This window comes from Telmatherina bonti (genome assembly GCF_933228915.1).
Source record: "Telmatherina bonti genome assembly, chromosome: 18".
Lineage (NCBI taxonomy): Eukaryota > Metazoa > Chordata > Actinopteri > Atheriniformes > Telmatherinidae > Telmatherina > Telmatherina bonti.
This window is the reverse complement of record NC_136616.1, coordinates 18,911,777-18,923,812: the sequence shown is the minus strand read 5'-3', so window position 1 is coordinate 18,923,812 and position 12,036 is coordinate 18,911,777. Positions and strand designations below refer to the sequence as shown.

Here is a 12,036-nt window from a genome sequence, read left to right as displayed (position 1 = left end):
TTTTGCTGTTTGGACATTTGACTTCTTAATGTGGGGAAATGCATGTTTACCTAGCCCCTAACATCAGTAGAGGCCATTGGTGCTTAAGTAGGTGCTTATATCTGCTCTCGTCTGCTGCTACACACCTGGAAGTGAAATCAAGTGCCATAAATCATACAAATTGTAACTATGTTTGCAACTTGGCTTCATCAAACTATTTCAGAATCTAAGTTCAACATTGGTTCCTGTCAATTCCTACTGCAATAAATCTCTGAGGTGAAACTTAAGCATAAAATACTAACAGCAATGACAATATTGTTTATTCTGTTTTTAGTGTCTTGGATGTGTCTGTATTTACCACACTGCAATGTGTGTAACTGAGAACAAGTAGATGAGACACCCATGTTGGTGTATTTTCCTAGTTGTTTGGAAAGGAATTCTCTGTGTGTTACCTATTGTGCCAGATAGCTTCATACTCGCATATTATCAGGCTGAAATTTAAATCGTCGTCTTAATGTTTTGTGGTGCCACTGACCTTGTCCGCCGTGAGAAGCATGATTTTAATGTATTCACATTTATAGTTTTGCATCTGTGTCTACTGGAAATAATGACTGGAAACCTTGTGAATCCTAAAATTCACTCTTGGGGAACACAGTTGCATTTCAGTGTACATTAGCTGAGTCCTTAACAGCTTTGTGGATGTGAAAATAAATTCCCTAACTTTACTACAGAGCTTGAAAAACAGCCTGATTTGGCAACAATATAATCACCAAAAATGGATTCACAAGTTTTTCACATGACTTCAGCCAAAGGTGTGATGGTTTTTGTCACAACATGTAGATGTTATTATATTGGGGGTTTTTTTTGGGGGGGGGGGGTATCACATTCACTGTGGAGCTTGCATGAAAGCCAGATGTTGGCTTTGCAGATGAATTGTAGGTTTCCTGTGGTCCATCAGTCTTGAAATCATTAAGTGTGTTTTACCGTCTTAATGTATTTGACTTCTCTGTTGAGTGATCAGAGGAATAAATTCTGTTCTACTGCTTACAGTGATTTATGAGTATACAGCAAACATACTTCTGCACACAAGTTTATCCATGACGAAAGTATCAGCAGTTTATATTAGACATGTACAGAGGGCGCACTAACACCACCTGTTTAAGATAGTGGGAACTATTTTGCTCAATAGTTTAAATAACCAACAATGGAATTAGAATGAGCAAAGAAAAGGGGAAGAAATTTTAGAATTTACTGGGCAAAGTACACCATACTAGCTATTAATCACTTAGGAAAGTGACAGGATTTGTCTCCTGGGTTTCTTCTTCTAACTTCTTTCCACCTCATTCTTGCTAAGTGATGACAATCACAGGCCCATAAAATATATTAGCTATTAAAGTATATATTACATTTGTCACAAAGTCACGATTTTCCGTAGAAAACCGTCTCAATGATATTGCTGCTAAAAAAAAAAAAACATGAACAAAAAGCCATGTGTCATTCACTTTAACCCCCTTTTTGGCCGATGATTCATAATAATGATCTTCCATTCTTTTAAAATCACGACTGTTGTCAAAACTGTCTGCAAACTGCCTGAGATGGGGAGTATGTTGTTTTTAATAAGTCTGGCTTGGAATGAAAAACTCACTGCACTGTTGATTTATTTAATCTGTGGCAATTTGGAAGGCAGCCTGTTCCTTTTAAAACATTTATCTCTTTTTTTATTATTATTTTACTGACACTTTAAATACATTTAATTAGCTGGTTTATGATTTATGTCATTTCTAGAGTATAAACAATCATCCTGGACTTGCGCGCGACTTAATTGAAATGACCACACAGAGCAGTCTATACAGCCACCATGTGGTTAGGCACGGTAGCCCACCCTTGCACACATGAACAGCACCTACAACTATCTTGGGCATGCCAGTTGATGAAAGTCATTTGACAGGAGGTGGAAGCTCCGGTGCGTCTCGTGTTGCTTTCTTTGCGCGCACCTCGTTGGCTTCTCCACGGCTGGTGCCCGCAAACTTCACCCCCAGCAGGGTGTGTGTGTGTGTGTGTGTGTGTGATTCCACTCTCATGTGTGCTCAGTCTTTCTAATAGACTGATCCCCTGTGCGCTGTTTAAAGGGAAGACAAGAGAGCTGAGTCAACGAATCGCAAGGAGAAGGATGCAACAGTTGATGTGCGCAAGTTGCACACTTTTCTTATATTTCGAGTCGGTCTGCACACAAGCAGGATTGTGGCTATGATCTGTGGGAAGAAAGGATCTGGTGTTTGGTTGCTTTAAGCCATCTGTGAGATTAAATCAAATCGGATCTGCTCTTCATTTTAAACGCAGTCACAAGTTGTCTTCTCGCGCGTTTTGTTCGCCAAAATGGACATTTGGACTGAAATGCATTTGAGGCGACTTCGCGCTCTGCTTGAATGGAGTTAAAAGTGCAAATCTCGAGTGGTCTGCGGCGGTGAGTAGCGGCGGAGTGTGCATCAACATGCATCGGATTCTGCAGAGGAGGAGAATGCGCAAGCTGCGGGTCTTCTGGGCTTCTCTGGCCCTGGTGGCTCTGTCCCTGGCCGCGTGCAGCGCGCTGTTTACGGCGTGGACTTGGCGACAGACGCGGGACCTCTCTCAGTCCTTTAAGATCCTGCAAGATCGACTTGAGCAGGTTTGTAGCATACTTGCAAACCAATCAAGCCTGCAAACACCCCCCCCCCCCCCCTCTGTGAATAGCACGCATATTTCTACAGCAATAATATTTACTTGCCTGCAACTTTGACATACATTCAAGTGTTATGCAACTTCTTTTGTGGCTGCGGTTACGGGAATCTTTGTGGGGGGCCAAATGCAATTCCACACTCCTTCACCCCCCCCCCCCCCCCCCCCCTTTCTCTCGCCCATTTGCACGCACTCTATTCTGTTGCACTGTTTTCTGCTTTTTTTGGGGTTTTTTTTTTTTTTTTTTTTTTTTTTTAAAATATTGCTAGTAAGTGCTGTCAGATTGTTACATTGCTGCACATTTTTGTACCCCCCCCCCCCCCCCCCCCCCCGTCCTTTCTGTCTCCCGCTGCAGTATTTAATTACCCTGGTGCCAGTGGCGCTCCAGTTTTATCTCAATTTACTGGAAAGCCTCAACTATTTGGCTGTTGAGGCTTCATGCCCCCACTGACTGCACTGAGGCTTAAGACGTGATAAAGTGTAGCAAGTGTAAATCATTTGCAGCGCGGTGTGCACACTCCACTTCTCAAGCACAGGTCAGAATAACCTTTTATTGGAGGTGTGAACTTGCAGAAAACAGCACATTTAAAGACAAAAGAAAAGCTTAGTGAAGACTATTTTAAACTTCTTGATCTTGCAGCAAATGTTCGACTTGAGAAAAAGGTGCATTTTGATTGAAACTGGTTTTGAAGTTTTTACAAAACCTGGTTGCACTGGATTTGAGATCAGTGGGACAGGTTGGCTGTGTATCATGTTGACAAACTCCACACACTTTCAAACACACACACGCACACACAAATACAAATCGGACACGTGGAGTGTTGATGCTGGAGCTTTTCCCAACGGGGCCCCATCCTGTCTATTTGACTTTTTGCCAACTCCTGATGAGAGCCAGTGAGTGAACGTCTGGGGAGCCAAGCGCGACTCTCTCTCCCACCATTTCCACAGTAGCTGTAAATTTAAACATTTTTCCCCCCCGAGCGATTTCTCCTCGCGCTTGATGAAGGCCTCATTTGGTCCTGCACCAGGCCCCCGGCCAAGATTTCAAACTTTGCTTGCTTGACAAAAAAAAAAAAAAAATCATTTCTTACAGACAGACGAGGAATGCAAAGGATTGAAAACATGCATTAGGTGTCGCAACAGCTCTGTGAGGAAGTGGGAGATATAAAATCTAGCATGGCAGTAAGGGGCAAAATTCACAAGAATTTTGCTCTTGTAGCTGGCTGGCTGGAAGAAACCGTCTGACTGTTTGGGCTCCCAGCCAGAGAAAAGTCCTAAGAAATTAACGGGGCGTTTGTTAATCTTGTGGTTTTTCTCTCCGCTTTTCAACAGGTCAATACGCAGAGGAAGGCCATTGTTCAGCTCATTCTGGAGAAGAGAGAGCTGCTGCTGGAGCGGGTGAAGAGAGATGGTATTTCAAATGAAAAGCTTGCCCCAGCTGCATTTTCTTGACTTCTGCACCACCACCATAAAGACGTTCTGAACTTTTTAGCTGTTCGGATCACCACAGCACCAAACATACTCACCAACTGCACTGCTGTCTTTTGGGGGAAAGACGTTTTAACACAAATGCCGGCCGTTTTTGGTCCACATGCCACTTTGGTCAGGTCTAGCGAGCCGCAGCCTCTACCCACTGCTAAAAGTTGACACAGGAAAAAGTAGGCAGCTGGATGACAGTCTTAGAAATTACAGGTCCGACTGGGACGGCCTCAAAGCCAAGAAAACCAGCTGGCATTGCTGCGTGCTTTTGGGCAACAAAATAGATTTTTTTCCCCCCCTGCCTTGAGCACACAACTAACACAGCCATTATTTGTTGTGAAAGCAATGATATTTGATGACCTATCATTGGAGTATTTATAGCCATTCGCTTGCATCACCATCATGAGACTGCTTGATTTTTCACATTTTGTAAGAGAGTGAAACTTCAGGCAGTTTCATCTTGGACATGAGGAACAAGAGTAACGTCTAAATAAGACAAGGACTTAGATCGCAGCACACCTATACTAGAATTTCTCCTCTGCTAAGATCCTCTTTATGCACAGTGCATGTTTTTTCTTTTTTTGTTCTGAAGTGACTGATATCCTATTTTGTTTTGCCAAAACACAAGAAACAGTTTTTTTTTTTTTAGAAATTCATGGACATCAGTGGGAAAGAAAAAAGCCCCAAACAGCATACCAGTTTGTGGAAAGTTGACCGCAGCAGTCCAGCATTTCAGCAGGACACTGCTGTTATGTTCTCTGCTCATGAATGACAACTCAAGTCAAGAAAAACCTGGCCAGCCTGAGGGCTTTACACTTGTCCACTGCAAATCAAAACTCGACAGAAACCCCCAACCTGTGAATTATTTTAGCAGGGACTTAATATTCCTGAATGATGGCAGCAGTCTGGTGGTTGGCTGCTCAATCCTGATGCATAAAGTATGCATTTCACAGCTCATGCAAAAAAAAAAAACTGTTTCAGATTGTATCAGCATTTAAAAACTCTCCCCTCAGGTCGGATCACAAGGCTGAAATAAAGCTTTAGTGAGTAACAAGAGCAGGCGTTCTTCAGCTCTGGCATTCCAGCGTTGTGTTTTATTTATTGTATTTGTCTGCGAAGGGGTGGCAACAGTTGCTTCACTCTGTTCTTAATTGACTGTTTTGGGTCAGAGAGAAGCCAAAGACCTTTTTGACTCTCTTTTTCCACCACTTCATTTTTCTTATTTAGCCTTCTGGCCCTTCAGCTGTGTCTCTGAATGCCTTTCTTTTATGCTTTATTCCTCACTTTTCCCCTGTCCATCTTGTTTTCTTTTGCCCCCACTTACAGTTCTCTACACTCATAAACCTCTTTGTCCTTGTCCTTCCATCCCTGCTCTTTATGTTCTAGATGACTGCAACCAGCTGGCACTAAGATTATCCTCCACAGGAAAAAAAAAAAGAGGCGCACGCTTTTGACTGAAAATTACAGTTTGAGCAAATATATTAAAGCAAGTGGAAGGAAATCCTTTGCCCATCTGCTAACGGAGTTAAAAACCATCCAGGTTGAACCAAAGTGGCAGCAAATTAACACACCATGTTATTAAAACTGATACAAATGGAAATGATTGTTTTATCAAAAAAAAAAGCCACAGACATTATTTTCATTGCATTCAGTCACATTCTGCCTGTCTTTGCGTTTTGAAGGGGGGACGGTTCGAGGCAGGAATGGAAATGGAAGGAAAGCGGCGTCTCATTTTGAGAGTAAGTAGCTTGGCAGATCCCTTATAGCCGTCTCATGTAGCATCTGCTGAAGTGTTCTCAATCATATCCCCCTATAAGATTGCACTCATAAAATCTTAATTGACTTTCCCTTTTCTGTCTCTGTTGTTGTCTTTTTCTTTCCACCAGTAACCAAAGTCTCCTCTCAGCAAGGTAAGTGTCATGAAAATCAAGGATAGAGGATCATTTTCAAACCTTTTCAGCCACATGATGAATATTCACAAGGCTATACATGTGTGTTTTATAGTGGGAGACGGTGGCGTGATAAAAGGCTGGGAGGAGAGGACATTGAATATGAGTAAAGCGGTGAGGTACAATAAGGAGCAAGGCACCTTCACGGTGGAGAGAGCGGGAGTCTACTTCCTGTTCTGCCAGGTGAGTTTCTTCTGGTTGCAGTAGTTTGATAATACTTTCAATGGAAATCAGCTGCATCTTCTTTAAAACTGCAATAATCAGTACAACAGTATTATTAAAGAAATGGATTTATGTCGCAACAAACTGCCCAGGACTATCCTGTATGTTGCAGTCCTCTCAGCTCTGTGAAGTGTTTTAGCAATTTAAAGCTTTAGTAGTTTCGCCTTCAGCTTTAAAGGTCCAAAGCAGCTTAATCTCATTCTGAAATATCCAGCGCTGAAACTAAAACCGAGTCCTTCAATCTGCATGTTGAGTTTACTACAGCAACGAATGAAGCAATGAAGCAACTAACTCTTTCCTGCTTCACTTAGGTTTGAAATTCCATAATAATAATGCTTTTGATGCCATTTATGGAATTTCCCATCACAGATGAATAAAGTAGTATCTATCTATCCATCTATCTATCTATCTATATATCTATTATAGAAAATGCCCCTCACCCAATAAGTCTTTGCAATAAGAGATTATGGTCAGTAGTCCAATAAGAAGGTCCTGTATATCTTTAATTATTGCAGTTTCATTACTAATGATATAAACTAAACCCAGACCGATCTAAAGTGATGTTTACAAGAATCTTATTTTATATCAGGCTGTAATTGGCCAGAACATTGGGGGCTTTTGGTAGATCGCAAGTTGATGAAGACAGATCAGTCTGGTTGAGTAAATTGGGTGATGATAAAATGTATAACTTTAAATAGTCTAGTTGAGATGGAGTCTAAAGACTCATTTATTCCCCATGTTAAAGGTGCATACCGATAGAGCCTTCTCCCGATCTTTTGCATCCTTTATGTGCACATTTCATTTAGTTGTCAGAGACACAGCAAACTAAGCAGTAGCAGAGGTGTTATTGCATAATATCGCTCATGTGCAACTCTTGAAAGGAGCAAAGAAGAAGTAGCCATGATGTATTACATGGTTACAGACCATCGGCATCTACTGCGATTCCTCTTTTTATGTGTCTTTCTGAGAATGTGCTTCATCTCTTACAATGATCTCACCCAGCGCTTCCATTTTTGAGGTTGAGACTTTAGACATTACCTCTGCTCTGCTCTCTGGTGCAGTGGTTCTGAAAACCCAGAAGATGATATGTGTTGGTGTTCGTGAGCCCCACTCCCACTAGACGTCAGTCATTAATTGTGTGATATATAAGTCATAATGTGATATATAAGTTATCCTGCACCCATTCTCCAAATGTTACACTGGAAAACTGTCTGAAAATAAGGAGGATAAAGTGGGTTTTGGTGGTTTACTGCTGCGACAAAGTAGCTACAAAAGTAACACAAATGCATAAATGGTTTCACTTTGACAACCCTGATTAAAATCCCAAATGTACTTGATAAATGTAGGCTATATGGTTTTTACAATTATCTGGCAACCCCTTAAAATAATCTTGTAACCCCCAGTATAAGAAACCACTACTCTAGTGGATGTATTGCCAAACAATGCTGACATATAAAGGACGCATGGGGGTATATGGGCAGTGACGTTTGACCATGTTTGGAATGGATGTTCAGAAAGATTAATAAAAACAATTTAAGCAATGCTATTTGATTATTGTTCAAGCAATTGTGTCAGTTGTTGAACAAAAACGATGGACAAGATTATTTAGGTGAAAAGTTATTCAAATCATTCCAGCTAGGAACAAAGTGAAGACTCTGTTCAAGAGCACTCTGTCTCTTCATCAATCTGGCCAAAGAGCTGAGTAAAAACTGAAGGTTGTTTTAATTTTCGTCAATTAGTTGTTTATAGTATGTGGTTATAGCTCCACACAAGGCCCAATTTTATGCTATAAAGCAATAATTCTAGGCCAAGAAACATTTTTAGCTGACCACCATTTTCTTTAAATTTCCCTCTGTGATTGTTTCGAGGTCCGCAGCAGGGAGTTATACCAAGGACAATGTTTAACGGAATCACCACTTTCTTTTTTTAGTGGAGCAGTATTGAGAATAGTTAGCATGAACATAAATACTAAAATCACCAACTAAAAGACTTTTTGACTAAAACTAATGCAGATAAAAAGTCAGAGGAAAAGAGATAAACACTCAGTATAATGAACAGGTGGTTGATAACACAATAAACAGAAGCAGATTTTTTTCTTTTCCAATGTGGGGGAGAGCTTAAGAGCAAGGCTTGCAGGGACTTATCTGTTTTGTTTTTTTTTTACTTTTATATAACACATTTTTGCACTTAGAAAAGGCTTGAATTTACAATGTCTGCTATTTTTTCCAGTAATATTAGTTATATGAAAGTGTGTGAAAGTAACCCTTTTAAAGTCCAACATCAGAACTACTACAAAGAAAAGGACAATTGTTTAAAAATCTGAAGTCTTTATTTGGCCCTTTAACTCATCTGAACATATTTTAACAATTTATTTTGGTATTTACACTATTACCGTGTGATAGGTCAAAATTATCAGTGTAATCCCCTGCTTTCTGGTGTCCACCATGTGGCAGGAGACCAGTATCATGTGATGTACAACAGGGTTTTTTTTTTGTCTTGTCCAGCATTTAAGCAGGCAGAATGACTTTCTGGGTTAGGGTTAGGGTTATTCATTTTGCAGAATTTTTTTGTATTACAAAGTTTGAATTAAATTGGACCGGACTGTAGAGAATAGAAGAGGGACAGAGAGAGAATCGAGAAGAAGAGAAAACAGAAAAACACCTTGTAGAGAGAAAAAAAAAAAGAGAGAAAGAGACCCAGTACAACAAGGTTTTAAGTAAAGTTTCTACCATAAAGTGATGCAAAATGTGTGAGAAATGCAAAATGCTCCCTTTGATATTCTGGATTCTTATTTTATTATTCTATTTATTTTGCATAATTTTTTGTATTACAAAGTTTGTATTGCTGGACTGGACCGGAGAGGATAGAAGAGGGACAGAGAGAGAAGAATAGAAAACAGAAAAACACCTCATAAAGAGAAAAAAAGAGAGAGAAAGAGACCCAGTATAACAGGGTTTTAAGTAAAGTTTCTACCATAAAGTGATGCAAAATGTCTGAGAAACTGAATGTATCAAATATGACATGTTTGGTTTTATAGGGTGAAGCGAGTAGGGGGTTTAGATTCAATTCTGACTTCCATTAGAATAGATGCATGTTGCAATAAATGATATTGAAATAGCAAATATTTGGAGGGAAAAGATGTTATGATTAGAAGTCATTCTCTTGAATGGCAATAATTATGAGTATTATGAGAAAATAGTCCTTTGAGGATACCAAATGATCAGGATAGGAGTATAGAAAGCTTCAAAAGTAGGATAAGGGGAAGCAAGTTCATTGAACTGTCAACATTAACAGTCCTTACAGATGGATTCACATAAAAGAGGAAGAGGAGGGTGTTTCTGACGAGCAGATGTTTGAAGTAGTCACATGTGTAGGTCTGCACTGAGTGATGCATATTTGCAATCAATGTCAATGTCAAGAAGAATAAAAGAGGGACCAGTGATTCCAGAAGAGATTAACATTGGCAATAAAAGGAAACCTTATGAGTTCTACAGGTGGACTGCAGCCATGTGTTTAGACAAAAAAAAAAAAAAAAAAAAAATCTGCTAAAATGGCCAACACCGCGGCATACCGTAGGAAGGGAGCCAGAGATAAAAACAGACTTCCCGGACTGTTGCATGCAGAAAGCTGAGGAGTTGGCTGAAATCAGATTTAGTCAGCTGACACTGCTTTCAGAGCTGTCTTTGTCCCAACATGAACCAAAACTTAAGCTTTTGATTGAAGCTATTTGGTTCTTAGATCAGCCATTTCCACTCACCTGCATACATTTCACGTCATTTCTGAAAGTAAAGTATATATTTTATTAAATGTTTTGAACGGCAACTTTTTCTTTAGAATGTGATCAGGGTCCCAGCCGTTAGTTGTTATTTCACTTTCTTTACTCAGACTGATGAGTTGATTTCTGCATTTAACCCTCTCAGGTCTACCATTTAATAGATGTAAATTTGCAGTGACTATGATGGATTTCTTTATAAAATTATGGAAATAAACCTGTCTGAGCAATGTCTACCAATTAGCTTAAGTATGTAAAACTCAAACAAAAAGTTTGTTTTAACACTGTTTCAAATTTTGACCATTTCATTGTCCTTATTGACTTATAGCTCAACAATTTGCTAAAAAAAAAAAAAAAAAATTAAAGGATCCCAGGTGCAGACTATGCAAAGGAGCCCCTGAAACAATCCAGTACCTCACAGCAGGGCGCAAGATACTGGCAGGCAAAGAATACATGGAGTGCCATAACCAAGTAGCTGGCATAGTGTACAATAACATCTGTGGAAACTCCGCCCCCCAACGTGGTGGAGAATGAGAGGGCGAAGATCCTCTGGGACTTCCAGATCCAGACAGATAAAATGGTGGTGGCCAACCAACCGGACATAGTGAGGGAAGCCGGAGTGATCGATGTATCCATCCCCAATGATGGAAATATCAGGAAAAAGGAGCATGAGAAACTGGAGAAATATCAAGGCCTCAAGGAAGAACTCGAAAAGCCCTGGAGGGTGAAAGGAACAGTAGTGCCCATAGTGATCCGAGCGCTGGGGGCCGTGTCCCCCACACTGGAGAAATGGCTCCAACAGATACTTGGTGAGACATCAGACATTTCTGTCCAGAAAAGAGCAGTCCTAACAGCTGAGATACTGCGTAGGACCCTCAAGCTCCCAGGACTCTGGTAGAGAACCCGAGCTTGAACAGCCGCCCGCCCTACCCTGGGGAGATGAGAGGGGTGTGTGAGAGAGGAGTTTATTTTATATATATGTGTGTGTGTTTGATATTTGATGTTGTTCTTGGACACTACTAATCTTTACAGAGTTCTTTTGATGAGATCTAACTCATCCTTTCTGCTCTCTCAGGTGCTCTTCAATGAGAAGCAGTCTCAGTATGTGAAGCTGGATGTGGTGACCAGCGACCCGAGGCTCCAGAAGCTGCATTGCATGGAGGGCTATGGAACAACTCCCTCTGCAGGCCCGCACGTTTTCCACTTTGTGAAGCCCTGCCAAGTATCTGGCCTCCTGCGACTGGACAAAGGCACGGAGCTAAAGGCCGTCACAGGCCAGTCCTTCAGCCTCCATCCTGTAGCCAATCACGTCTTCAGCATCTTTAAAATCAACTGAATCCTTGTTTTCATCCAATCTTTGTTGGAAACTACTCTGAAGTACAACAGACTTAACACTTTTCGTGTGGCTGGCAGAGATTTGGAGAAATTTTTCTACGTGGCCAAACTCTCGTAAGGCATCGAATATTGCTACATATTTTTTCCATCTACATATGTTGATTTGAAAGACAAAACTGGACATTTGCGGAGGCTGTTGTGGATTTTTCTCTGGACTGCGGGGCTGTTTTGGAATGCAGCATTGGATTAAAACCAAGACCGATAGTGAACAAAATTCCTTGATGAATTTCCGCAGAGAGAACAGATGTGATGGAAACTGCTCTGTAGATTAAAGAGCTTCATAGGAAAAGAAGATTTCCTGGATTTCCATCTTAGCCTTTGTGTCAGGCAATAAACCGTGCCTACACTTTTTTTTTTTATAAGGCTGATAGTTAAATTGTGCATGCACCTTCCACTTCCACAGCTGGGAACATGTCTGAGTGCCACAACACGACAAAAATGTCAGTTTTTCCCAGAGATTTTAAGTAATGCTGCATCTGTGTGTGTATAAAACTTAACGAATCATTCTGTTCATACTGATTTTAT

The 12,036-nt window shown here is 40.6% G+C and overlaps 1 protein-coding gene across 1 annotated transcript; it reads left to right on the top strand.

Moving 5' to 3' along the window:
• The first annotated feature begins 2,162 nt into the window (after positions 1-2,162).
• On the top strand, positions 2,163-11,485 carry tnfsf12 (TNF superfamily member 12). Its single transcript, XM_079257370.1, has 6 exons — positions 2,163-2,644; positions 4,027-4,105; positions 5,856-5,912; positions 6,060-6,083; positions 6,178-6,305; positions 11,192-11,485. The coding sequence occupies exons 1-6, from the start codon at positions 2,471-2,473 to the stop codon at positions 11,450-11,452; spliced, it is 723 nt and encodes a 240-aa protein (XP_079113496.1). The 5' UTR covers positions 2,163-2,470; the 3' UTR covers positions 11,453-11,485.
• Positions 11,486-12,036: the final 551 nt, after the last annotated feature.

Excerpts from the sequence above, each read along its gene's own strand:
- tnfsf12 (XM_079257370.1), top strand. The coding sequence starts at position 2,471 with ATGCATCGGATTCTGCAGAGGAGGAGAATGCGCAAGCTGCGGGTCTTC. Across the intron at positions 4,106-5,855 it reads GGAGCGGGTGAAGAGAGATG|GGGGGACGGTTCGAGGCAGG; the intron begins GTATTTCAAATG and ends TGCGTTTTGAAG. Across the intron at positions 6,084-6,177 it reads CAAAGTCTCCTCTCAGCAAG|TGGGAGACGGTGGCGTGATA; the intron begins GTAAGTGTCATG and ends TGTGTTTTATAG.